Source organism: Lupinus angustifolius, chromosome LG11 (assembly GCF_001865875.1).
Source record: "Lupinus angustifolius cultivar Tanjil chromosome LG11, LupAngTanjil_v1.0, whole genome shotgun sequence".
In the NCBI taxonomy this organism is placed as follows: domain Eukaryota; kingdom Viridiplantae; phylum Streptophyta; class Magnoliopsida; order Fabales; family Fabaceae; genus Lupinus; species Lupinus angustifolius.
The window spans coordinates 1,125,850-1,152,692 of NC_032019.1; the positions used below are offsets into that span (position 1 = coordinate 1,125,850).

General features: G+C 36.3%; 6 protein-coding genes across 13 annotated transcripts; 2 read left to right on the forward strand and 4 right to left on the reverse strand.

Annotated features, from left to right (window-relative positions):
* On the reverse strand, positions 47–2,493 carry LOC109360298 (GDSL esterase/lipase At1g71250-like). Its single transcript, XM_019605087.1, has 3 exons — positions 1,893–2,493; positions 657–1,283; positions 47–588 (listed from the first exon to the last, which is right to left on the reverse strand). Exons 1-3 carry the CDS (start codon positions 2,155–2,157, stop codon positions 356–358), a joined length of 1,125 nt encoding a protein of 374 aa, XP_019460632.1. The 5' UTR covers positions 2,158–2,493; the 3' UTR covers positions 47–355.
* On the reverse strand, positions 3,071–5,248 carry LOC109360294 (F-box/WD-40 repeat-containing protein At5g21040). 2 transcript variants are annotated; one of them, XM_019605080.1, is made up of 2 exons: positions 5,032–5,248; positions 3,071–4,978 (listed from the first exon to the last, which is right to left on the reverse strand). In XM_019605080.1, exon 2 carries the CDS (start codon positions 4,965–4,967, stop codon positions 3,267–3,269), a length of 1,701 nt encoding a protein of 566 aa, XP_019460625.1. In that variant the 5' UTR covers positions 4,968–4,978; positions 5,032–5,248; the 3' UTR covers positions 3,071–3,266. The 2 variants fall into 2 exon arrangements, with proteins under 2 accessions (XP_019460625.1, XP_019460626.1); XM_019605081.1 differs by having other exon boundaries at positions 3,071–4,975; positions 5,027–5,248.
* Positions 6,064–10,456, forward strand: LOC109360293 (protein FAR1-RELATED SEQUENCE 3-like). 2 transcript variants are annotated; one of them, XM_019605079.1, is made up of 6 exons: positions 6,064–6,258; positions 6,543–9,027; positions 9,133–9,222; positions 9,460–9,609; positions 9,839–9,982; positions 10,129–10,456. In XM_019605079.1, the coding sequence occupies exons 2-6, from the start codon at positions 6,658–6,660 to the stop codon at positions 10,177–10,179; spliced, it is 2,805 nt and encodes a 934-aa protein (XP_019460624.1). In that variant the 5' UTR covers positions 6,064–6,258; positions 6,543–6,657; the 3' UTR covers positions 10,180–10,456. The 2 variants fall into 2 exon arrangements, with proteins under 2 accessions (XP_019460624.1, XP_019460623.1); XM_019605078.1 differs by having other exon boundaries at positions 6,064–6,254.
* Positions 11,868–14,932, forward strand: LOC109361041 (very-long-chain enoyl-CoA reductase-like). 4 transcript variants are annotated; one of them, XM_019606338.1, is made up of 5 exons: positions 11,868–11,961; positions 12,454–12,551; positions 12,701–12,740; positions 13,313–14,098; positions 14,537–14,932. In XM_019606338.1, exons 2-5 carry the CDS (start codon positions 12,483–12,485, stop codon positions 14,662–14,664), a joined length of 1,023 nt encoding a protein of 340 aa, XP_019461883.1. In that variant the 5' UTR covers positions 11,868–11,961; positions 12,454–12,482; the 3' UTR covers positions 14,665–14,932. The 4 variants fall into 4 exon arrangements, with proteins under 4 accessions (XP_019461883.1, XP_019461882.1, XP_019461884.1 ...); XM_019606337.1 differs by having other exon boundaries at positions 11,876–11,961; positions 12,417–12,551; XM_019606339.1 differs by having other exon boundaries at positions 11,876–11,961; positions 12,444–12,551.
* On the reverse strand, positions 15,905–22,326 carry LOC109360870 (T-complex protein 1 subunit eta). 2 transcript variants are annotated; one of them, XM_019606053.1, is made up of 15 exons: positions 22,186–22,326; positions 21,829–22,089; positions 21,567–21,692; positions 21,276–21,479; positions 20,514–20,683; positions 20,270–20,405; positions 18,969–19,085; positions 18,757–18,876; positions 18,537–18,635; positions 18,365–18,454; positions 18,123–18,210; positions 17,068–17,156; positions 16,906–16,980; positions 16,293–16,389; positions 15,905–16,259 (listed from the first exon to the last, which is right to left on the reverse strand). In XM_019606053.1, exons 1-14 carry the CDS (start codon positions 22,198–22,200, stop codon positions 16,297–16,299), a joined length of 1,683 nt encoding a protein of 560 aa, XP_019461598.1. In that variant the 5' UTR covers positions 22,201–22,326; the 3' UTR covers positions 15,905–16,259; positions 16,293–16,296. The 2 variants fall into 2 exon arrangements, with proteins under 2 accessions (XP_019461598.1, XP_019461597.1); XM_019606052.1 differs by having other exon boundaries at positions 15,905–16,389.
* On the reverse strand, positions 23,149–26,483 carry LOC109360654 (3-hydroxy-3-methylglutaryl-coenzyme A reductase 1-like). Of its 2 annotated transcripts, XM_019605690.1 has the most exons (5): positions 25,507–26,483; positions 24,875–25,056; positions 23,821–24,167; positions 23,452–23,726; positions 23,149–23,408 (listed from the first exon to the last, which is right to left on the reverse strand). In XM_019605690.1, the coding sequence occupies exons 1-4, from the start codon at positions 26,400–26,402 to the stop codon at positions 23,490–23,492; spliced, it is 1,662 nt and encodes a 553-aa protein (XP_019461235.1). In that variant the 5' UTR covers positions 26,403–26,483; the 3' UTR covers positions 23,149–23,408; positions 23,452–23,489. The 2 variants fall into 2 exon arrangements, with proteins under 2 accessions (XP_019461235.1, XP_019461234.1); XM_019605689.1 differs by having other exon boundaries at positions 23,149–23,726.

The window sequence follows — 26,843 nt, forward strand, 5'->3', positions numbered from 1 at the left end:
GTCAGTACCAAAAGCAATATTTTAGTGATGATCTTAACACACTCACTACACCAGCTACAGTTCCTATTTTATTGTATTATAATATACAAAAGGTTTCCAAAGCAAATTGGCATCACTTGTTTCTCTTTCTTCTGCATTTCATGTGAGGTTTTGTACATCCATGTCAATCTGTCTTTAAAGATCTGCAATTCCAAACTATTCCTAAAGCATATTTTTAATGAATCTTGTTCATGCACATGGGCAATTTATACTTGAGACAGATTTAGTGCTGAGTTGTGTAACATCATAACTGCTAGCTCAAGGAACAACAGGAAAGAAGGAATGGTTGTTGCTGTGGTTCTCTAGCAGAAAAATGCTATGTTTTCATGTACACCAACTCATGGATGGTCATAGGATGGCAAAGATTAGAGATTGGTAGGCCAGACCAAGCTGCATCAGCTAAGATGGAGTTAACTGCTTGTGTAGGGTTGAACAAATCCCACCAAATATGAGTTGAATCTTGATCACATGCTATGTCCATGGAGATACAACCTATCATTGCACCATTCAAACCAAGCCCGCAGCATGCACTCTTTACATCTTCAAAACCTATTACGACACCCCAATCAGTTGAACGGTTATATTATATCATCAAGATAAAGGAGAAAGAAGCTTACCATAAAGCCTTGGGTTGTTCATAATCTCCATCATTCCGTTGTATACATCACAGAACACCATCTGTGCGTCAGTCAATTCTGCATTAAGCTTGGCTACATGTTCTTCGAGCAATCTATTGTATTCGAAGACCAACTTATTGACTTTATCAACACAGCCATTTCTCAGATCATCTCCAGCTGATGTGTGATTTGTTGACTCCCAGGCTATACGTGGCGTGCATCCCAGAGGCAGGATCCCCAAGCATATGATTTTCCTTGCATTTGCATCATAAAGATACCTCACAGCATTTGTCATCTGATCAACCAAAATGGTTGTAAAATTTTGGTTGAACATTTGGCTGGTGGAGTTATGCAGGAAGAAATCAATGTGATCTTCTTTGCCAAAGGAGACTACAAAGATGGAAGATTTTGTGAATTGTTGAGCAGTGTCCTCAGCCAGCTGCAGCTGCAACAGCTGCATTGTCTCAGAAACTTGGCGTAGTTGTTGGTTGAGAGACTGGTGACTGTTGCTTCCTTCATTCATGATTGTAGCCTGTGTTGATCCAAAGTTGAGACCTCCAAGCACCTCCTCAATAGATCCTTTTTGACCATAAAATGGACGGATCGATGTCAATCCAATCTTCTCAGCTACAAACAATGATTTCAATACCTCATTTAGCAGTGTTAAATATGTACAAGTAGAACTTAAAATTGGTTATAGTCTGAAAATTGAAAAATTCTTCAGCATGGATAGCAGCCAACTAGTACTCTTTTATTTTCAACGCAATGCAATGATAAGCCCCCATGTTAGTCGATAAAAATGAGGAACTAGAGGACAGTTCAGAGAAAGAGGAGAACTCATTTCATGCAGACACTTCAAACCTTTGGCTAGAGATTGTGCATTATGATTATGAGATAAATTGATTGAACAAAAGGACAGTTAATGGCTTACATTAATTCAGATTGCAAAGTGCAGAAAAGAGAAAAGAGGAAATATTCTTCCAATGGCCATTAATATCATAGGACATGTTGTAATCACCAAAAGAAGGTTCATTTTCTCCTATTATTATTAGGTACAAAATGCTTCCAAAAAATTTAACTTTCTTTATGGCCTTCCAGCTATAGTACATATTAATGCACCTGCCATTTAATCTGGTTTTGGCCAACTTCCAAGCATAAAGGATCAAGAAAAACCCATAACCATTAATGATGAGAGAAAAGGAAAAAGGAAAAAAGAAAAGAGAGAAGGAAGGGTACCAATAAGCTGAGGAAGAAGGGTGGCATCAGAGCCATTGCATGAATAAACAGAGAGACGACTGTGAAGAAGAGGGTAGAATAAAGTGTTGTCTCCACAATCTACCGATGAATCTCCCAATATATACATTGCAGACACATTTGAGACATTTCTCCCATCATCAGTGGCAAAGAGTGCATTTGTATATCGTCCATGAAATATGCTGAGCATGCTCATTATCAGAACAATAACAGGAAGAGAATGAACAACATGCCCTCTACTTCTCATGTTGCCTGCTCTACAAGAACTGGTTTTATGTGTTACTGCTAAACCAGTGAAGTTAGAGTTAGAGACTTTGTTTGGTCCAAAATGGGAAGAACCCTAGTATTTGCATGATCATCTCAGGCTAAAAAGTGTAAAAGTTTCTTACTTAGTAGCGTTGATCATTGGGCTACAAATAGTTTTTCATGTGATTATTAATGCAGAATAACTACTTCATTTATAACCTACTCTGTCCTCATTGGACAAAGTGTGTATTTCCCTTCTTTACTTAAAAAAATTAAGGAAAAGAACTGCCATGTTCTTCGCATTTCTCAACTACTTTTTCATCAGCAACATTTATGCTTTCGTTCAGCAAGTAACATGGTTATGTGATAGTGACAAGGACATAACCTCAAAGTTCTGTCATAGATAGCTATGAATTTTATAATCTGTTCAGCTCTGGCTTGAGCATTTCTTAAATAAAGAATGGCTATGATAAGCACACTGACATCCAAGTGCAAATCAGTGATTAGTTTGGTAAATATAATCTCATATGCTCCGTGTCAATGCAAAACAAAAATAATTCCGTAGTGATAATTTATAATTTGCACACCTCCATTTGCATATACCTTTTGTCTGTCGCGAAATGTTAAGAACACAAGTTTAAAATGGCAACAGATCCCTTTGATTCAGAGAGCACTGAGCAGTTCTAAGAGCAAGCTCATCAACCTAATAACATAAATGACACTACCACAGCTTCTGCAACAAGGGCCATGGATCCCATTCCAGCATAAGCATCTAGAACCATAACCCATTTAAGCAGACACGCGTTATCAATTGCATATATAGCATATGAATGCATCTAGTAATAATGGTAAGCCTCCATAAACACAAGAGTCCTACAAATTATTTATGACAATGTGTAAAACAATTCCCTGAAAGATATACTATCATTTAAGAAACGCAAAAGTGAGATATTGATGAAAGTGGTTTGATATCATTAGTACTACTAATACATAAAGAGAAATTTAAATTGGTCACCTTAAAACCAAATACCGTATACATCAATTTTGTAAAAACATAAATGATAAAATTGTAGGCAATGGTGCATAGAAGCAAATATTAGGTGGTGTGCACTAGGCCTTCAGCTTTCCACTCATCCCCCGTTTATTGGGCCAAATACAACTCACTGAACTGTTCTTGGCTGCAACTGAACACTGATCACTCCTACCACCTTTACTGCTCAGCTCTGTTTGAACTTTGCGTCGTCTCATTCTGTTCTCTAATCGCATCCCTCTTAATGCACGGGCTCTGCGCTCGATTTCCAAAGCTTCTGTGAAATTCCAAATCCTGACAACACCTTCTTCACCCCCACAGATAATTCGATCAGCTCCTATATCTACAGAGAAAAGATTGCTCTTAAATCCATGCAACATTCTCTGCGGAGGCTCTACTATGCCTCCGTTCAAATGCTTTGCCTTTGAAACTCTCTTCCCTATGGCACGCTTGCTAGTACGCAGCAGCTTTTTCACATCAATTAGGGCCAGCTTGCCGTCATTTGATGCTGAAACAAGCCATGGAAACTCAAAGGCAAGGGAATACACAGGACCCGAGTGAGGAGCCCAAGCAGCAATTTGCCAAGCTTCAGTCTCAATGCCACCATTGATGATCTCATACATGTGTATTGTACCATCTTCGCCTCCAGTGAAAAGGAAGTCCCCAGTATGGCTTCGTGCCAAAGCATAAGTGTTACCAACATGTGCATTATGAACAATGGTCAACAAGGTCCCACTGATAGTATCCCAAATGTACACATCTGAACCTGATGCACTGGCAACTGTAGTATCATGGGGTACAAATCCCCAGACCCAGTCACTGTGCCTCAGCACCATAGTGCACTTCATTGAAAGACGGTCCCAAACTCGAACACTCGTGTCCCACGAACCACTGTAAATCCTTGTCAAATCTAAAGCGAGCGACGTTATTGGACCTTCATGTCCCCAAAGCCGAACCTCATTATTTTGGTTTTGTGAGCCTTTGAGCTCAAACAGATGGGGTAATCCTTCCACAGCCCTCCAACAATGAATGAAGCCATCAGTACCACCAGCAACCAGTAATTTCCTATCTGCTGCAACAGCACGAATGGTGCAACCAAGGGGCCGTGATGATGAAATAGATAACCCATTCTCCATGTCCCACATCTTCACAACAGAGTCATACCCAGAGGTAAATATAAGCTTCGCAGAAGCCAACAAGAAAACAGTACGAACTGCTTCAGTATGCCCATGCAATACATCCATACTATAACGCCCCATAAAAGTCTTACTCCTAAACTCCCGTTCCACGAAAATTTCCTTCCATCGCTTATCATCAGTATCCGGGGCCACAAGAGCTGCAGGAAGTCCCCACCTTTCAAAATAGAATCCCTTCCAAGCATGGTGCTCAGTTGAAAGTTCATGGAGAATTGTGTTGACACACGAAACAATGCCGAGATCTTTAGGATCAAGACAATTCAGAATTTCAGATATAAGTGCCGGAGGAAGGTCAGTGATGGACCGACGACCATCAAAAGCCACATCTCCAGGGAGTGATGACTGGTTCAAGCTACCTAAGGCTTTGATTCCTTTCTTTGACCTAAACTTGGATGCTCGCTTTAAATTCTCACCCTTTCCAGATTCAGTGTTGGTATTTGGAACAAGATCAGGGATTTCAATTCCTTCAGTGTAAATGGTTTTGGGACTAAGCTGATTTGGTTCAACTATGTCTATGCCTATGCCTGGATTTGGTATCAAATTTTGAGAAATTTCAGTACTATTCTGTGGGCACTCAAATTCCATAAAAATAAATGGGATCCGATATTTGGAATCAAAAAGGTCGAAAATTCAAACCCCAAAAACGAAAAAAAATGGCAAATTCCGAATCCAAAGTATGACCTAAGGTAGGAAAAATGAAATTGGGAAATAACCGAAACCCTAATGAAAGAAAAGGAAAACCTAGAAGATAAGCAATAATTGGTGAGAAAATAAGAAAAAAGGAATCGTGGTGAGATCGTAATAAAGAAGCAGAAAAATTGAAGGGAAAAAATACCTGAGATGAAGAAAGAGAAGAAAGGGTAAGAGATAGAATGGGATGGAGAAATACAATATTGTAAATTCAGAACCTCCTTTGGTGATTCCTTTTCAGCTCACACAAATTGTAAAAATTCAAATCATTCACTCTTCATGTTTAATTACGATCATTTCTTTAAAAAAATATAAATAAATAATAAATAATATAATGATTATATATAATTTCTATACCTTTTTTGTATTACATAAGTATTTTATCATCGTGTAAGAAATTAATCTCTTTTAAAATTGATAGCAGAAGCTCTAGTCTATTACTAATTGCAATAACATGTTTTTTAGTTTTGAAGACGTGTTATATTGATAACTTCCACGTCTATATGCATCATGCATCTTCTCCCAAGCACTAGTAAAATTATAATTTTTCTTATAAGGAAATCAATTATCAATTAGTATCAATAATTATTTTTATACAGATTGAGTCAAAGATGTTATAGACAATATACAAGTGATAAAAATGTTATATTATTCGTAAATAATGTTATAGACAATAATTATTTTTATACAGACTGAGTCAAAGATGTCTTGTTGGGTTAATTATTTTGAAAGAATTAAAAGTTAATACATAAATATTAGATATCACAATTACTACAACCATTATAAGTTGACTCCAAAAACTTATTTAAAACCACGTCTTGCTTAATAAAAAACTATTTTTAATTTGAACAAGTAAACATTAATGATTCACTATTGATATAAATTTGGCTTTGTTTAAGCCAACATTAGAATAAAATGATAGTATTTAATAGGACGTAGAGTAACGTGTTCCATGTGATGGAATCCCAGCACATAAATGAATGATAGACCGTGTGATGCAAATCAAACGGTTGATATGACGTGTGAGTACTAACAACATACGAAAATCACTCACTCTTTCTCTCCCCACCGTTTCTTCCATCTACCGGAGCTCCATTTACCCTAACTCCCTTTCCAAACGCCGTCGTTTCCAATTTTCCATCTTAACGCCGTTTATTACACCTATACTTGCCGTTCATCACTGTAAGTTAGGGTTTTTCCAATTTTCCATCTTAATTTCTACGATATTGTTTCCTCATCCTATAACTGCTACCGTAGTTTTGATATATAAGGTTTCTGATATCACTACAAATAAGACTGGATTTTGATCAGACGTAATTATTTTATGTCTAAAGGGTGTTTGGTAAAGGGAATTGATTTAAAACTTTAAGAGGAAGTGATAGTAGCATTTTGCTGAATAAGTTATGGGCACTGTGTGAAGATCATTCCATAATCTTCATCAATATTGAATTTTCATGTCTGGTTTTTTAGATTAAATTGGAGCATAGGCAACTTTCTACATGACATGATTAAAGCTTGCAGTTCTCGCTGAGTATATCACCCAAGAGATGGGTGCTTAATGAGTTAGCAGTATAAATTATTTCAAATGGATGTTCAAGTGATAAACTTGGGAGAAGGAAGTGGCCGTCAAGCTATGATAGGTGATGGGGATGCTGAACCTAGGGAAGGTGAAATTAACAATGCTGAAAACTCTGGATCTCATGTTGAGGTTGGGATTTCTGAGCCATACTTGGGTATGTCATTTGATTCGGAAGATGCTGCAAAGACTTTCTGCAATGAATATGCAAGACGTGTGGGTTTCGTCTCCAAAGCTGGCCCGCATGGTCGTTCTAAAGCTGATGGAGCAAATATGTATCGGGAATTTGTGTGTGGCGGGGAAGGTTTGAAAAAAAGGCTTACAGAAAGTTGTGATGCAATGATTAGGATAGAGCAAAAGGGTCAAAGTAAGTGGTTTGTTACAAAATTTCTGAAGGAGCATAGTCATTCCATGTCAGGTTCCACTAAGGTTCATAATAATCGGCCACGTAAGCACTTTTCTAGTGTTGGAAGAACGATGCCCGAAACCTACCAAGGACTGGGGCTTGTTCCAAGTGGTGTAATGTATTCTATGGATGGAAATCGCAATTCAAATGAGAATCTTCATGGGATTAGGAACATTCCCGCAGCAGCTGCTCTTGTTGAAACAGGTCATCCTGTTAAAAATCCCACTGGTGCCATTTATGTATCTACGGACACGAATCGCAATTCCAATGAGAGTCTTCATGGGATTAAGAACATTTCTGCAGCAGCTGCTGCTGTTGAAACAAGTCACCATGTTAAAAATTCCACATTGATGAATTGTACTGTTAGGCCACATGTTCGAAAGAGGACGTTAGGGAGGGATGCTCAGAATCTGCTGGAGTATTTTAAGAAAATGCAAGCTGCGAACCCTGGTTTCTTTTATGCAATACAACTTGATGAAGATAATCATATGACTAACGTGTTTTGGGCAGATGCAAGATCAAGGACAGCTTACAGTCATTTTGGCGATATGGTTAATCTGGACACAACATACAGAGTATATCAATACAGAGTGCCGTTTGCTCCATTCACTGGGATAAATCATCATGGCCAGAGGATTTTGTTTGGTTGTGCACTCCTTTTGGATGATTCTGAGGCTTCTCTTCTGTGGCTCATTAAGACATTTCTGACAGCAATGAATGACCGCCATCCTGTCTCTATAACAACTGATCAAGACAGAGCCATAAAGATAGCTGTTTCACAAGTTTTGCCTCACACCCGCCACTGTATAAGCAAGTGGCACGTGTTGCGAGAAGGCCAGGAAAAATTGGCCCATGTATGTCATATGCATCCAAAATTTCAGGCTGAACTTTATAATTGTATTAACCTGACAGAAACAATTGAGGAATTTGATTCATCTTGGAATTCTATCATCGATAAATATGAACTCGGAAGAAACGATTGGCTTCAGTCATTGTACAATGCTCGTGCTCAATGGGTTCCTGCGTATTTCCGTGATTCATTTTTTGCTGCAATATCTCCTAATCAAGGATTGGATGGTTCTTTTTTTGATGGTTTTGTCAATCAACAGACAACATTACCAATGTTCTTTAGGCAGTATGAACTAGCTTTGGAGAGCTGTCTTGAAAAGGAAATAGAATCAGATGCTGAGACAATTTGCACCACACCAGTTTTGAAGACACCTTCACCAATGGAGAAACAGGCTGCTGATCTTTATACACGGAAAATATTTTCAAAATTTCAAGAAGAACTAGTTGAAACTTTTGTTTATACTGCCAACAGAATTGACGAAGATGGGCCAAACATCAAATTCAGGGTTGCAAAATTTGAGGATGACCAAAAAGCATATATGGTCACAATAAACCATTCTGAGTTGAGAGCTAGCTGTAGTTGCCAAATGTTTGAGTATTCAGGCATTCTTTGTAGGCATGTTCTAACTGTTTTCACTGTGACTAATGTACTTACATTACCATCCCATTACATCCTAAAGCGGTGGACAAGGAATGCAAAAAACAGTGTTGGATTAGAAGAATGTGGTGCAGAATCACATGGACAGGAATCTGTGGCATCACGTTATAGCAATCTATGTCGGGAAGCCATCAGATATGCTGAGGAAGGCGCAATATCTGTGGAAACTTACAAAGCTGCAATGAATGCTCTCAGAGAAGGTGGAAAGAAGGTTTCTGTGGTGAAGAGAAGTGTTGCCAAGGTTGCACCGTCTAGTTATCTAGCCGGTGGAACTGCTTATGATGACAAGAAAACCCCCGCTTCAGCATCAAATACAACCCCTCTTTTATGGCCACGGCAAGATGAAATAACAAGGAGGTTTAATCTTAACGATATTGGTGCTCCTGTTCAATCTGTCACTGATCTAAATTTACCACGGATGGCCCCAGTGTCTTTCCAGCGAGATGATAGCCCCACTGAAAATATGGTATATGAAGAACTTCTTTAATTATGTTTTTTTTATTTAATCGGTGCTTGAGATTGGAATAGGATCTGCAAGGCATTGAACTCTTTTTTGGGTTCTTTCAAATAGGTGGTTATTCCATGTCTGAAATCAATGACATGGGTGATGGAGAACAAAAACTCAACTCCAGGGAATAGAGTAGCTGTTATCAGTATGAAGGTATGCACATAGTAGTGTCAGTAATAAAAAACTGGTGGTAGTATTCTTCATTTAGTTTAAAGTTGTTTGAGATACCTGTCTTTAGCATGACAAGTTTCTGGGGCTCAATTGACCTAAACCCTTTTTGGCTATAAATATCTTCTCCAACATTTAATTGCGGCAGTAAACACTTTTATTCTCTTGCAACACATAATAATTAGTGAGGAGATTAAGCCCTTTAAAATAATTCAATTGCAGTTGCATGATTATTGCAAGAATCCATCAACAGAATCTGAGGTTAAGTTTCAGCTCTCAAGAGTTTCTTTGGAACCAATGTTGAAGTCTATGGCTTACATCAGCGAACAGCTTTCAACACCAGCTAATAAGGTTGCTGTAATAAATCTCAAGGTATTGTGTGATTTTTTGTTATTCAGGCTTTATTTATCTCAAATAGTTCTTGTCTGTAAGCACTATTGCTTTATTATTCCAACACTATAAAGGCAGATATCTATTTTTGTTTGCTGTTTCATGATAAAAGTTCCTCAAAGAACAATTCTTCACAGTTCGTACTATGCTTCATTTTATTTTGATGGTGGGTGATTTTATAGTGTTAATTTAATTTTGTTAACCTTTTCAGCTCCAAGATGCGGAGACAACTTCTGGTCAGTCTGAAGTTAAGTTTCAGGTGTCCAGGGACACATTGGGCGCTATGCTACGGTCAATGGCCTATATTCGGGAGCAACTTTCTAGTGCTGTAATTCGCGAGCAACTTTCTTCTGTTGTAAGTTATTTTTGTTTTTTATTTTCTTAGTGAGGTATTAACCAGCCATCTATCAAGATAGCTAATTAGTTTTCAATCTGGAGACTAAACAATGCTGTGTTTTCGATGCGGATATTAATGTTCATTTATGTGTTGAAATTTGGCAGGGTGTTGGTGATGTGCAGTCAGAACCAATTCTGAAGAAGCATAGGAAGTGAAGCATCAATTTGTAATTGTATCATATTGTAGGCAGATTTGTTTTATAGGAAGCAGTTGGAATGCTCTCTCCACTCGGAAGGAGGAAGAGCTTTATCCAAAGTCCAAAATGCAAAATTAGTAGAAAACTAGAATTGGGTTTCAGGGTTCTGAATTTGGCCCCCTGAAAAAAGATGATTATTGTGTCGTGTCAGATTTAGGAATTATATCCCATTTTGTTGACAATTACCCTATAATCATCATTATTAAAAAAACTAAGATAGGTATGATTTTCATTGATGTTTTATTAATGTTTTAAGCTTTGGGTTAATAGAAACATAATTATGGGTAACCATCATTTTGTTGTGGTTGTTATAAAATGGAGTAAGTGATATTTAAGTATAGAATACAAGGTGGTAATTGATTGACACTATAAATAAGTAAGAAACTACCGCTCTAAGGCAATAAAAATTCCGGTCAAATTAATAAAATCCATTGATCTCACTGAAGAATCCTTTTCTTGATCCTTCTCTATTGATGCCTCAATATATTGCATTATATGCCTACTCTCCTGTTAGCAAATCCACCCACTAGACTTTATAGAAAGTTCAATCTGTGGAATGCATAATCTTGACCAAGCATCAGAGTCTGTTTTCCTGTGTGGAAGATTGAACCAAATTGAAATGTAAGCCAAAGTTCCATAAAGCACCAAAAGTGGTGAAGCTTATATTCTCTGTGTTCCCTCTGTTTGGTGGTACCAAGGTGGATAACATCATCACTTTTTACATTTTATGGTACGAGCTATGGTGTATACAATACTAAATGAGAGAATTATATAATATATATGTCTTCGAACTGGGGAGAGAAGTTGGGCCTAGGTCAGGTCAAGGAAATCCAAAACTCGAGCCCAACTTCTCTCCACATAATTCAGGAAGGTATAACCCAAAGAGACATGGGTCCCATTGGCCATAATGAAGACCACCTCCTATCCTAAGATGGTAAGAAGAAAGTGAGGATGGTAGTGGTTGGTTTCTAAATGCATTAATTACCATTCATTCATTATATCCAACTTGTTTCTCAACCTACAAGGGATATGTGGAATGAGACTAGCTCTCATAATTCTCTTCATTTTTTTCCAAGTGGTCAAACAAATAACATATTTTGATAAAAGAATGAGTTAATTCTTTTAAGATTCTATGAAAATTATGATTTCTTATTCTCTAGCAAAACTTTCACATGATGATTAAGTAAAACATCCCAAATGTGAGGTCATTCATAATAAAAAACATTAACTATCCATTTGGTGGCAGTTGATCTGCACAAATTGTTAGCTGTCCCACTCCCAACCGTATCCCATTAATATTTATATTATACATGTCCCCTTACCAATATTTCTATATTTTATCATCATTATTTATCTATATATAATACCTAACTTTTAATCTTTAACCATTCATAATTATTTGTAAAACTTAGATTTATTGTTCTCACAATTTTTATACTAGAACGATTCTCACTTGAGTATATTTTATAGGAAGCTAATCAAGTAGATCTAGGGCATGTATAAAAATTATTAATTGATCATATAATACATAGTCACGTGCATATATCTTTTAATTTTAATCATTCAATCAATATCTAGTGATTCATAATAAGTATTCTCATTTCTCATACTAACGCAGTGTTCTCAATAGTTATATATATATATATATATATATTCATTCCCTTGTCTTAGTTCTATTCAAAATCTGAAACCATTTTTACGTTGATGTGGTTGTGTTACTAAGAGGACTACCATAGTTCAGGTAACTCTCTCCTTCCTCTCTAATCTTCCTTCTTTGTTATTCTCTTCCTCAAAGTTTCTCTCTTTTCGCTATTTCCTTCTCCCCCAACTATTATTTCCTCAATAACCACCTTCAAAATTTCACCATTTCATGCTTCCAAGATTTGATTATTTCCTCAACGTGGGGTTTCTGCTATATAATAATATAATTGCAAATTTGATAACTTCACATCAATAGTGCTGTATTATTATTGTTAGATAGGAAATATATAATCTCTATTTGGGAGAAGCCTAAATTGCAATGTGATATTGATGTGTAATTCAGTGCACAATAAAACATAGTCAAATCATGATAAAATTTAAATGAAATAAGATAACTATCATAGTTCTAACAATTATATTTATGGGTTTTGACTTATGATGTATATTGTATGTGGGGTCTAATGTGATTCTCTGTTTTGTTTCCTTGAGTTTTAGCTTATTTTCTATTTGATCTTGCCTATGCTATTGTTAGGAGAAGTGAGTTTCTCTGGGTTTTTGAGGATGAAGGTCACTTTGGTTTCTAGGAGTGGAAGAGAAATCGTTAAGGGTGGCATTCAGCTCGGTGATTCTGTATGTCTTCTTTCCCTCATTTTTTACCTTTGTTGTCACAAAAAGAGTATATTTTTTTCATTTCCTAGTTGGATTTTATTTTGAGATATGAGGTCCTTGTGTTCAATAGTAAATGAATTATGGTTTATCCCATTGTTTCTTTGCCTCAGGCTATCGTAGCAGATCTGCAGACCGAAATTCATAGGCGAAGTAAGTGAACTTTTGGTTTTTCTCTACTATCTTATGGAAATGTGTGATAGATTTTAGTTTTTCGTATATTTTGTGCTGATAATTGATAATCCTCTCCATTATGACATCCTCATAGGTTTTTCTATTCTTACCATTTAGTATCCAGTAAGATGTTTCTTGTTTTAAAGGATCTGTGAATCCTTTTTAATTGCTTCCTATTTAAACCTACTCTAGGTTGTTAAACTTGATATATTCTAATGGTAGTTGTATAGAATCAATTCAGGTTAGGATGTTGGTATCAACCAAACAAACCTAATCAAGGTTATTAAACATGATATATTAGAATGGAAACTTACCTTTGGGCTTATGAAAGTTATTTTGTAGGTGAACTAAAGAATTATTGGTGACAACACTAGATCAATGCATTGCATCCAATTCATGCCACATTTGTATGGCTTTGCTTTTTCCGTTTTAGTACATCTATTATAATGGAAGAAAAGGGAAAAACATGCTTGTTCGTAAGTGCATCTTGGTCTGTAGGCGGCACTGGATTTCATAGATCATTAACATTATTATTTGTTTCACTTCAACAGCTAAGAAGTATCCCTCGAGGCAGCGCTTAACACTTCCTGTTCAACCAGGATCGAAAGAAAGGCCTGTAGTGCTTAATTACAACAAGAGTCTGAAAGAATATACAGATGGAAAATCAGAAACCTTAACTGTAGTATTCAAGGACTTGGGCCCACAAGTTTCTTATCGCACGCTCTTTTTCTGCGAGTATTTGGGACCTTTGCTTCTCTATCCAGTCTTCTATTATTTCCCTGTCATCTATGAGTATCTTGGCTACAAAGGTGAACGTGTCATCCACCCTGTGCAGACATATGCCATGTACTATTGGTGTTTCCATTATGGTAAACGAATCCTGGAAACATTTTTCGTGCATCGCTTCAGCCATGCTACCTCACCCCTTTCCAATGTGTTTCGCAACTGCGCTTATTACTGGACCTTTGGTTCATATATTGCTTACTATGTGAACCACCCATTATATACCCCTGTAAGCGACCTCCAAATAAAGATTGGATTTGGGTTTGGGATACTCTGTCAGGTTTCGAATTTCTATTGCCATATTATACTGAGGAATCTTCGCAATCCTGAGGGGAGTGGTGGATATCAAATCCCACGTGGCTTTCTCTTCAATATCGTGACCTGCGCAAATTATACAACAGAGATTTACCAGTGGTTGGGGTTCAACATTGCAACGCAAACTGTTGCAGGTTATGTTTTTCTCGCGGTTGCTACTTTTATCATGTCCAATTGGGCTATTGCAAAGCACAGGCGCTTGAAGAAGGTTTGTTTTTATTACCTTCTATTTTGCATTTTTTCTAATTCACTTTAATACTTATTCTATAAAATGTAACTGCGAGTCTGCAACTATCAAAACGTACGACCTTCTCGATCAGAAACTGAATTAGCAAAATTCACAACTTTCTTATAAAAGGATCTATAAAACCTACCACAAATTGGATGAATAGTTCTAAGTGTGCTTTTGGCTAAACTGTCAATTTTTTATAGATTTTTAGCCATTCAGAAAGGTATGTTTTCCTTGATTGTTTAATTCATATGATGTTACTTCCTTTCACTTTTAAATTAAACATGTGATTGAAAAATACTGATCCTTATAACAATATGATTTTAGTTGCTTGTCTATGCCAGATCAAGTGCATTTGGTTCTTTTGCTGTTTGGATAGTTTTTTCATATGTGAAGGGTGAAGCATTTTATCAAATAACATAAAAATAAACCAACATTATCAGTCTTCTCCTCTGTTTGTATTCTTTTAATAACCAATCTTGCATCTTTTGGTTGATTCACTTGCAGTTATTTGATGGAAAGGAAGGTCGACCGAGGTATCCCCGTCGATTTATAATATTGCCTCCATTCCTGTAGAAGTCATAGCCACTGATGAGGTCAACCACTTCTAGTTCACAGGATTCTGAGATTTAGAAATGTAGCTTGATGTTAAAGTTTAGTGATTATTTCATATCAGATATGAATGTCTTTCAATTTATTTGAAGCTTTAGACTATGAAGTTGGTTTAGTATGTTATTTGAGATCAATATGGGAATGATTGTGTTTATCATATTTGATGTTGGTGGGGCCAGTATTTCATTAATTATCAATTCAGATTCAGAAAGTGAAGTTTAACTTTTATCGACTTAGCTCACAATAATTTTCTCTGTATTAATGTTGCAGTAAAGAACACATGTTACCCAATCATACAGCATTATATCTAGCCTCCTGTAATATTAATTTTCTTAAAATCATAGAAACGTTTTCAAGTACTTTTACTCTCGTGGACTGTCATTCACCATATTGATCTCAAATAACTTTAGTCACAACTTATTATAATAATAATAATAATAATAATAATAATAATAATAATAATAGAGCGTAATATTTATGTATATAAAGATTTATATATCCATCATTCATTCTGATTTTTTTGAAGAATTAATGAAAATAGATGTAAGATGATGAACTAACAATATATAAAACTTTTACACTATAAATACATAAGTTTTTTTTATGTAATAATAATATCCTAAAATAATATAAGATGCATTAACACAGAGGCTAAGAAAAATCTAAACCAATTGGAAGAGGTGTTAATCAATGTTGCTTTGTTGATAGTAGCCAAAAATAATGGTATTACGGAAAACACAAAATAACCACCACATTATAGTGTGTAAGTTGTGATTCCCTATTTTGTCTCATTATCTTCTTATTTATACAAAAAACAATATAATTTTTTCTTATTTTAGCTTCATTATCTTCTTTATATTTAAAAAATTGAACATTATACCAATCAAATAAATTAAACTGCAAATATTTAACACAAAATACTATATTTATCATTTATAACATACAAACTATATGTTACACAAACGATAGGAAAGCGGATTGACAGGCACAATAACTGTCAACATGATATGACAGATTAGATAAAGGCAATACCAAGTAAAAAAATGGTAAATGGTGAATTAAAGATTGGTTGTGTGGCTTAACCTTAAATGGTAACTACCTCCCTTCAATCCCATGTTCTCTGAAGTACCCTTCACACATGACTTCTCTTTCTCTAGTACCAACATATTGTTTTAAGCAAAATAATCACATACTCGTCAAATACGAAATGGTCAAAAAGTGATACAAAATTTATGGGAAGGCGAAACAGAAATCCCATGCCTGTTTTTACAGTTTGAGAAGTAAAACAGGGAAATGCAAAAATTCACACATTATAGCCACCATAATAAGTAATACCCAACAGTTTCAACCCCTCAGGCGTAGTATAAATAACCCAAAGGTCAGAAATACATGCTTGAAAGATAACATTATCAAATCCTTCTGATTTTCCCAGAATCCCCATTACAATTTCATAACACCATCTTTTGTATATCCAAAATATGGCATGCTTCTAGCAACACCCACTAGCAGAATAATGCATGCATTGATTGGCCTTGCATGTATTCATAAATACACCACTGCACTGAACAAATGCTAATCCATCGTAATGAAATTTCATCATCTTCGCATTCCTCGACCACGGCCACGGAAACCGCCTCGGCCTCTGCCGCCCATGGCACTGGCAGCAGCATCTCCTTGTGCACTTTCAGACTACATATGTTAAAACAGATAAACAATAAGTCTAGCTGCATCACATAAGTTTCTCTTTTCTTGATATATGACATCACATAAGCACTATTCATAACAAACATAGACAAACTAGAATAAAGTAATGTAAACAAATATAAGTTAAACAGAGGGAAATAAAAGCCAATATCAATGTCACACTTCCGAGACATTCAGACCATATTTCTGCTAACCAATGAAAAATTCAAGTCACAAGATTAAACCCAATCATTGGATTAGAAGGAATATCAATCAAGACCGATTGCAAGATATATATGTATCTATATCCTTAAATTAGTCAACTCTTTAGGTAGGTATAGATACTTCATTAGTACTATTACATGCATAATTAATGACTACTGAATGGACCTTGAAGTATTTATAATTGCAATCATCAAAGAAGCTTTCCAATTAAATTATTTGAGTGAATAAAAATGATTACTATCAACAGATTTGGATGGTGACGTAAATAAGATATTATCAATGTAGTCGGAATCTTACCTTGGGATTTTTAACTGTCTCATCCACGCTTAGGATAAGGCAAGCTGCTTCTGTAGCAGCATTTATAGCATTGATCTGCAAATTTATTAATTAACTTCAACATCGTTGACATACAACATTAGAATCAGAATAAAAATCATGCACATAATTGCAGGCAGGTACCTTCACAACTGCAGGCTCCCAAACAAAGTTAGCAAACGAGTCAGCAATTCCACCAGTAGCTATGTCCACCCCATATGGTGCCCCTTCACCTGTAACAAGCAGGGAATAATAAGACTTTTTGCTTCAAAGCTATCAAAGAACTTTGCTTGATGAAATATATCAGTAGCATTTATACGTAAAATAGCAAGTATGCTCCAATATGTACACATAAGTTCAAGTATCAAGAATCAACCATTGACACAAATATTGACATTTATGCTATAAGCTTCCCAAGTGCTGTGGATTATATATAGCATTAATTTGCCAATAAAAAGGATACTAAATAGTAGTTAATCAGGCCAATACACAGTTGCTCTAATGTTACTTGTAGTTATATATTCAGAAAGTCTATAATATTACTCCTCCTTATGAGGAGGAATAAGTACCATATTACTGGCTTGTGACAGCATTTTATGATTTTGATCTTTTTTTGGAAATAATTCTTTTATTTATTTAATTAAAACAAACATAAAATGATGGAAGAGAAAAAAGTATTTCTAAAAAGGCTTAAAGTCACCAAATGCAAAATTAGAGACTCCAAATCTCACAACTTTGCTGTGTCATGTATCGTGTACAATAAAATAAAAAAATAAATCAATTTTGAATTATCATTAACATCTTACTATTTGTTATAGAGTTCAGTAGTATTTATTTTTATAAATTTCAATTAGGTATTCTCACAAAACCATAAAAATTGGATTTTAATTCATTTTTGTAATACTAGCTTAAAACAAAATAAACCAATCTTGAATCTTCATTAACATCTTACTTTTATAGAATTCATTATTATTTATTTGTATAAAGTTCACTTATGTATTCTCATAACAATTTAAAAATTGGATTTCTAATTCTTTTTTTAACCGTGTGTAACATGGGTGTTAATATAGTTTTAACTTGCAGTGACTCCTAAACAATTGTGAAGCATTCTGGGCTTCTGGCTCAGTCATTCTCCATTTAATTTGCATGATACATGTATGTAGGCAACATGCATATAGAAGGAAGGAAGGTCAACCAACCAGAAGGAAGTGCATGTTTCTGCCTTAGTTTGTTCAGCACATCAGTGGCATCAAATCCAGCATTATCACATAATTGCCGAGGAATAACCTGCAATAAAATTATATAACTCTTGGCATCAAATAAAATCAAGTAACTACCCTATTTGAATAGAAGAACGTGATCTCAAGCCATCTTATTTGATATGAATGTTAGACTTAGATGCTAAGTGATGCATAAGAGTTAATAAAAAGCTTTTACATACCTCAAGCGCTTTTGCATAAGAGTTAATAAAAAGCTGAGACTTTCCCGCTATTGTACGTGCATGCTGCCTTAGATAACGGCTTATCTCCATCTGCCAACAAGAACCACAAATTAATGTCCACAATTTTCACTAACAATTTTAAAAAAAAATCCAACAAATTTTGGACACATACATCTATAGCACCTCCACCGGCAACAACAGTTGAATTCTTCAAAGCCCTTCTAACAATCATGATTGCATCATGCAAACTTCGCTCAGCTTCCTCGATGAACTATAAGAAAGTACCAAAGATTAAAATTGAAAATATAAGGCCAAGAAAACAACATCTACTGAATGAGTTATAAATTACAAATCACAAACACTAAACAGTCATTGTGAAACCTCTAACAGACCTGATCAGCTCCACCACGAAGAACTATGGTGGCTGTTTGGCCAGATGGACATCCACTGAATAAATTAAATCTCTCATTTCCAACTTGCTTTTCCTCAAAAACCTCACAAGTTCCAAGGACCTTAAATCAAACAAATAACAAGAATTTCAGATGTAGCATATCACATTGGAAAATAATTAATCCATGTCAGAGTCCTACAAACAGTGCGCAACCTCATCAATAACATTATTGACAGATGTTTGTACAGTTCCACCTGTTGCAGCAGCAACCCTTTTTAAATCTTCTTCGGTTACACGACCAGCACAGAAAATGTCTCTGTCTGCAAAATACTGTTAAAAGACCAAGTTAATCAAAAAAAATATGATATCCATGAAAGTTTTCGACAACTGTAGTATGGCAAATGCAAATAGAAAGAATGTAAGAATCCAAAACACATCCACGCAATACACTAGGTATCACATATGAACAGGGTTGTTAAATTCTAGTGCTCGAACTTGGTCAATAACTAGGACATACGTGAACTCGAGATGACTAGTGGCAGGTTATTAAGTACACTCATCAAAGAATTTGGTCCCCAAACTACCACAGCAACAGTGTTTAACCTCAAAAAACGGATTCAGCTCTGAGCCTCTCAGACCTCGTCCACTTGTGCTCAACTCCTCATCTCTCAAATTTGGCCCGGCCAATCATCTTGTTCATGCCCAAATCACTGCAAATGACTTCCAACACTAAATCATGCCCAGATTTGGTGCCCCAAATAGCTGACTCCATTACATTCTGAAGTTTATTGTTTTTTATTGTAATCTGATTTTGGCATTGAAATTATAGCTGATTTGTTCTCTCTGTTCTGAGTCCATCGCATCCAATTTTTTGAATAAGCTCTGCCACCACATATCAATATGTGGGACATTGTGAGATGAAAGACTAGTAATACCATGAAATACATATGATCTGAAATGCTACCATTTGAATTCTCACTTGACATTAAGTGATGGATGATGGTAAAGCTTACTACTCGTTGTCTGGTCTTTAGACAAATATAAAACGTGCTTTGTTTCCACAAATGAAGTGTAATTGAATGTAAATCACTAATTGACTTCTATATCCTGTATGATGATTAAAATCAATTAAAAAAAGGTATCTCCTCACTTGACAAAGGTGTTTTTTATAGTGCCAATCTTAATGACCATCTTATGGGAATTGGCCATCCGCTCGACTTTGCTTTGCTTTATAATTGAGTTTCAATGTTTAATGTTAATCGTGGACATGTTATTGTATTATACGTAGTATTGAGTTTATGAGTCGAGTTTATGCAGGTTCCACAAGTTCAGGTCAATTTGCGAGTTTGACAACCGTATATATGAGCAGGAAATGCATATAATGCACCAGGAACCCGTTCTAGGAGGGAATGACACACATAGCCAAGGATATGAAAGAAAATTCAGTATGATAACTGAAGGGGGACCCAAGGATATGAAAGAACATTCAGTGTGATAGAGAAAGAAAATAAAACCTGAGTAGCTAGATCTCCAATAGCCAGTCGTGAAAGAACAACTTTGGCACCACTGTTGACACATTTATCCAACTTGTCATAAATAATATTCCATTCTGCATCAACAATTGACTGATATTGAGATGGATCTGATAATCTGTAAGGATCAAGAGAAACAGAAGGAAGCCCAGTAAAGTCAGAAATCCATTAATAAGATCACAGTACCAATGAGAAAAATAAAGGAAAAAATTTGAAGCATTCAAACCTTATTTCAGCATTTTCTTTCTCAGATTTTAGCTCCAACTCAATGTTTAGTAATAGTATTTTTGGATTGAGAAACTTCTTGGGCTGTTGCTCAAACCCAGCATATGAAAATGTCTTTTTAAAGGCAACACCATTTACTAGAAATGAGTCCCGCATGGTACCACCAGGAACCTGTAGAAAACCCAAATCTCAATCACATTGATTTCAAAAATAACTTTCTAAAACGCAATTGATTCCACATAATTAAACATTAAACAAAAAGACAAAAAATCTATACAATAGTACCACTCCTTGATCTTCATATGTAACCACTAATCACTTTGGTTAGTTGATTGTTCCTACTTCTTATCACATCCTTTTAATTCATTCATCAAATATTGTTTTTAGATAGTTCCAAGAACACTATTATGCAAATTGAAAGTGGAAGCTTAATACATCACATCACAACAATATGAAAACTAGGAAAGCTTTATTCAAGACGACTGACGACAAGATTGTAACTGAGATTATATAAAAGAAAGGCCAGCAATGCTATTTTATAGTGAAGAAGAAATCCTTTTTAAATGACAAGAAAATTTTAGTTTGATGGTAATGGGAAATGACAAATATAGTAAGGAAAATAGCTTCAGGAAGTGCATTCAATAGTTCTCCATGATTTTGTCAACACTTCGAACAATACGCACAATGAAAATCCAATGCCAACGTCCACACAATTCTGCCATTATGTATGGACACTAGGTTTTAAAAGAATTGAAGCATGTACCTTTTTAATTCCAATCATGTTCAACCTGTCATCATACCCAATTGCAATCACAGCATCCACGACCATTGACGCGAAGAACTCTTTCTCTCCGCCAATGAGTTTTGAAGAAAGTGTGGTGGCAGCACACTTGGCGAGCAAGCTTTTCTTTTCTTCTAGACTTTTTCCTTCAATGCTGGTAGCAAGATCCTTAATCTTCTCAATTGCCTGCATCAAAGTATACATACATCAAATATACATAAGTAAAATAAATCAATACTTACAGTATTTCATTTCTCAGGAAAAACTATTTACCAAGGTGGATGCAGCCCTATAGCTTTTTATCAAATTTTGAGAGTGAACGCCATCTTCAATGAAAGGCTTCGCCTCTCTCAAAAACTCGGCTGCAAGCAACACCACAGTAGTGGTTCCATCTCCAACCTTTACATTAACAAAACACAAGTATATTTACAAACAAATCAACTTCACAACTTTCAAGCAAGTACAATTATCAACAACACATAGAATTCAAACACGGTCATATTTCGTAAAATGGATCTTGAAAATATGAGTTAACCTCAGAATCCTGAGATTTAGCAATATCAACAAGGATCTTGGCAGCAGGATGGACGATATCAAGTAGCTTCATGATGGTGGCGCCGTCATTGGAGATAGTGACGGAGCCTTTATCATCATGGATGAGCTTGTCCATGCCGCGAGGTCCAAGCGTGGTTCGAACGACATCGGCGACAGCAGTGCAGGCGTTGATATTGCTAACCAATTGAGCCTTCCCTTGAGAAGTATCAGTACCTTCCTTCAATAGTATGATCTGTGGTTGCTATAGTTTCGCAGCACAAATTCAAAAAACAAAACAAAATAGGGTTAGATCAGAGACATAAGGACTTCAAATATAGAGAGAGAAAGTTAAGCATACCATCATCGATGACATTGTTGAGAGAGAGAGAGAGAAAGGGAACTAGGGTTTAGGTTTGAAAATAAGAGTGAAGTGAAACGAAGCAGTTTCTCTCTTTCTGTTTTTCACTGTGAAAGTGGTGAGTGATGTTTTTCTTCTTGCACTATGTTGAATCAAAACTTAGTTTTGTTCTCATTTGGGCCTAAGGCCCATACCCCGTTATTATGTACCTGTGAGAACTAGTTTTTCTATTCACATATTTTTTTAATGTTTTTGTAAAATAATTAAATTGTGTGAGGATTTATATATTTCTGAAAATATTTTATAAAATTAGTAGTTGTTAAATTAATATATGACTTTTATATATCTTGTTTTGAATAAACTACGTAAAACAACTCTTTCCAAATGCATAAATGTTTTTAGATATCAATGGTCGATTACCGTAATGGATATTTTATTGTGTCCCAACTTTTTCTTTATATAAAAAATGTCAAGGGTTGATGATACATTGAGTGGTACAAAAAACGTTGACAGTAGATATGCTCCCTAACTTAACATGGTAATCTTCACCCTAAAGCCGGTAAAATGGTGCAGTGATTGTATAATGCAGAAAGTAAGTTGGTGAGGTTATTGTATAACATGGGAAGCCACAAATTAAGAGCAAAACAGCCCCACCCATTTTGAGTTGAGATTTCAAGAGAGTAATACGCAATTCACAATGATCCTAACAGACTAAGACAATGCCAAATGATGAAGTTATGATTATTATGGTTAAACAAAGAAGAAGCTATGAGCCAATTAAATACGTCAACTATTAATGACAAACATCCTTACAAAGTTGAAACAGCAAATCTTTGGTAAAATCCACACAATAAATGAGAATCTACAAAGGGCATGCTCCAATGCAACAAGGCAAAATTCATCAAAGAACTCAACTATCTGACCCTACACACACATAAGAGATATATTGAGACACCAATAATACATTATATAGTACATATATTAAGCATATTATATCAGAAAAAGAATGAATTATAATACACAACACACGAATTGTATTGTTTTAAGGAATGTTCACACTCATTCAATGGGTAAGCAGGATGTGCTATCAAATGAGTACAGCGAAAGAAGGATCTAGAGTTGACACCAAAAAGGTATAAAACATTAACAGATAGCATTACACAGCCAAATGTGGATGCCAACAATATATAATCTAACGTCTTCCATTTTCTCTCCAAACTCCATTTTTTGCATTCAAAGGCCCTTTTGTTTTTATTTCAGACTCCACACAAATAGTGACTTCAACCACATTCCCACCGTCAAGATTACATTTGGCATACATTTTTGCTTGATCTGTTGTATTTCATGTGGCTCTTCACTAACTGCCCTGCCGCAATAGCAGACATCAGAGACAGCTCTCCTGCTAAAACAGATCCAGCAACAATGGTGGCCAAGAGTCTTGAGTTCGACCCTGGTGAGTCTTTGCTCGAACCCTTCACCCCAAGCAAATTCAAGCATGCAGATTGAGATGCAAGTTGAGTACCACCCCCAACGGTACCCACCTGAGAGGACAATAAATCATATATAACTTGGTTATTATATTGGAAAATTAACCAACTCAAGAAAAATCTGTGAATAGATGGGATGCCAAATCACCTCAATGGAAGGCATAGTCACTGAGATATGAAGGTCTCTCCCATCATTGATGGCTTCCATCATTGTTATGCAATGGGAACTCTCAACATTTTGAGCTGGATCTTGACCAGTGGCTATGAATATGGCAGAAACAATGTTACTAGCATGAGCATTATACCCTCCAAGAGCGCCAGCAACAGCAGAACCAACAAGGTTCTTGAGCACGTTAAGCTCCACGAGCGCAGCCACATTGGTCTTCAATACCTTCTCCACCACTTCTTCTTTGATAATTGCTTCACAAACAACTGATTTCCCTCGTCCCTCAATCCAATTTACGGCAGCTGGTTTCTTGTCCGAACAAAAATTTCCTAAAGAATAGAGCCAGTACACAACCATCACATTTAGCTACCCATTAAAATGGTTTCAGCATGCCGGATTATAGGCTTCAAATAGCCAAATAGACAGTAATATAATGACATGTTCAAAAGATGCAACTGAACTAGGAAACTAACTACCAAACAAAATTAGAAACGACAAAAGGAATGAATACTGTACACATGAGGAATCCAATAGAACAATGACAAAAATGGTAATTTCCTAAAGTCGGGGAACAATGATTAAATTACGCACATATTACCAAATTAACCTGTATTTGTTTTTAATTGAAAATCAGCCTTTTAAAGTCTATGGTGGTTGGTCAGATTTCAAAAACAGACAGAATAAACAAATAAAGCAAAACGCCTCAAATGAGAATCCAAATTTAAAATTTCAACAAGCATAAACAAACCTTTCTACAAAATGCCATGGTACGGCACCAATCAGATAATGCTAATAACAGTTCATATTTAAAATACTATACAATTTGAAAAGGATACAGAAAGAAACAAGACAACATGAATGGACCACATTCACTGAAGAAACCAGCCTGTAGCTGCATAGGCCAAACGGATGACGTATGATAGCATAACCAAGTTAACTAATCTTTATTAAACAGTGTTTGTGACATAAAGCATCTTTAATAAAAAACAATCCAGAAACTCCCATCCATTAAAATAGGAAAGGGCCTGGACATTACCAGAGATGCCAATGATATCCATGTCAGGGAAATCATTCTGCAGAAAATCAAGAACATTTTGCACCCCTTTGGAGACCATGTTCATCCCCATAGCATCACCCGTGCTGCAGGTAAACCTCATATACAAGTTTTTCCCAGCCATAGTACACTGAATACGTTGAAGTGTTGCAAACCTACTTGACCTGAAACCCAACAGAAACAAACACCAAACTCAGCATCAACAGAAAATTTCTCCCATAAACCATATCCAAGTTCAAGTCCTCCATTAATTTTCATAATCAAATTCAAATTTTCAAAGGAATAACTGCAGTCATAATTATCTTCTAAAAAACCATTTTGAAGTCATTCATTCCATATTTTCTTCCTTTTTAGTTTTATAAATTTCAGAAACAAAGGGAGTTAATAATGAAAAACTACATCATCAAATCCCACGAAACAAAACAAAACAAAAATCAATCAACATCATCAAACATGCAAACTCAGCACCATGAAAGAGACTAAATCCTAACATCAACCAACACAAAAAATAAATATCCATCAACATCAAACATTAAAATCAGTACAAAAAACACAACAAACAAACCAAAAATGACAATAAATAATTAAACAAATAATTGAAGAAAATGGTAAACCTATTGAAAACAACAGCCAAGGTATCAAAATTGAGTGGATCCTCCAAGAAAAACTTCAATTGAGCAGCTCTTTTAGCAGTTGAAAACCTAACAACAGGAGCTCTAGACATCCCATCCTTCAAAATCACACTGCTTGCTCCTCCAGACGCATAGATCGCCTTGCAACCTCGATTCGTACTCGCCACGAGACACCCTTCCGTCGTAGCCATTGGCACCGTGTACTCAAACCCATCCAGCAACAACGGCCCCGCCACTCCCACCGGAATCTGCACATACCCTACCGGCATTTCACAACACTGCCCTAAAATCGACTCGTAATCGAACCCTTCCAACGGTAAACTCTGCAGCGACCTCCCCGTCACCCTCTGCAGCGCCTCCCGGCGAATTGCAGCCGCACGGCGACAATCGCCGAGGCGTGACTCGAGCGAATACGACGGCGTTTTACCTTCAACGACAGATTTCACAATCTCCTCATCCTCCTCGGTTGAAATGGAAGAAATCAAGGGCTCAGGCGGGGGTAGTACGGGAATTTGTTGACAAACGGCGTGGTTGATGTGATCTTCCCAAACGGCGTCGTTAGAAGAACGAGAAATGAAGGATTGAACGAAATCAATGCCGAAGAAGCCGAGAAGGTAGATGAAGGAGGCGATGAGGGAAAGGATGGCGGCGAGTTCGGAGAAGGTGACGACGTGGAGAGGGGTGGAGGAGCGGATCTTGTCACGCCAGCGGTGGAGGAGGAAGTAAGCGACGGAGAAGAAGAGGGTGAAGAAGACGGCGTTGGTGAGGTAGAGAGGGAGAGGGAGGGCGTCGGAGGCTTTAGGGGAGGAAGGAGGGGATTTGTGACGGCGGAGAGGGACAGCGGCATCGCCGTCGTGAGGACGGCGGTGAAGGTCCATGAAAGAGGTGGAGAATGGAGAGAGAAAATGGAGAGACGGAAAAGGAAGAGAAAAAGGGAATGAAATGAAATGAAAGGAAAGAAAGAAAGGTAATAATATAATAATAATAATAATAATAATAATAATAATAATAAAATAGTATTAGTGACTGTGCCAGCGAAGATTGAATGGCGAGGATGTTATGTTGGCACACCACCCCACATGTATTGTTCTTATTTTTTAACCACTTCTCTTCTCTGTAATAAAGTTATTGAGTGTTAGATCGATCTAACTGTTGTTGAGACTTGAAACAGAAAAAAGTAACATTTTGAGTGGGACACCTAAAAGAGAAAGAGTGGATGAGAAGCATTAGGAGTTAGGACAATGGGTGGCTGATAAGGAATGAATACAACAGATGCATTTGTCACCCATTTTTAGTGTTTCAAGATATTGTTTAGGAGG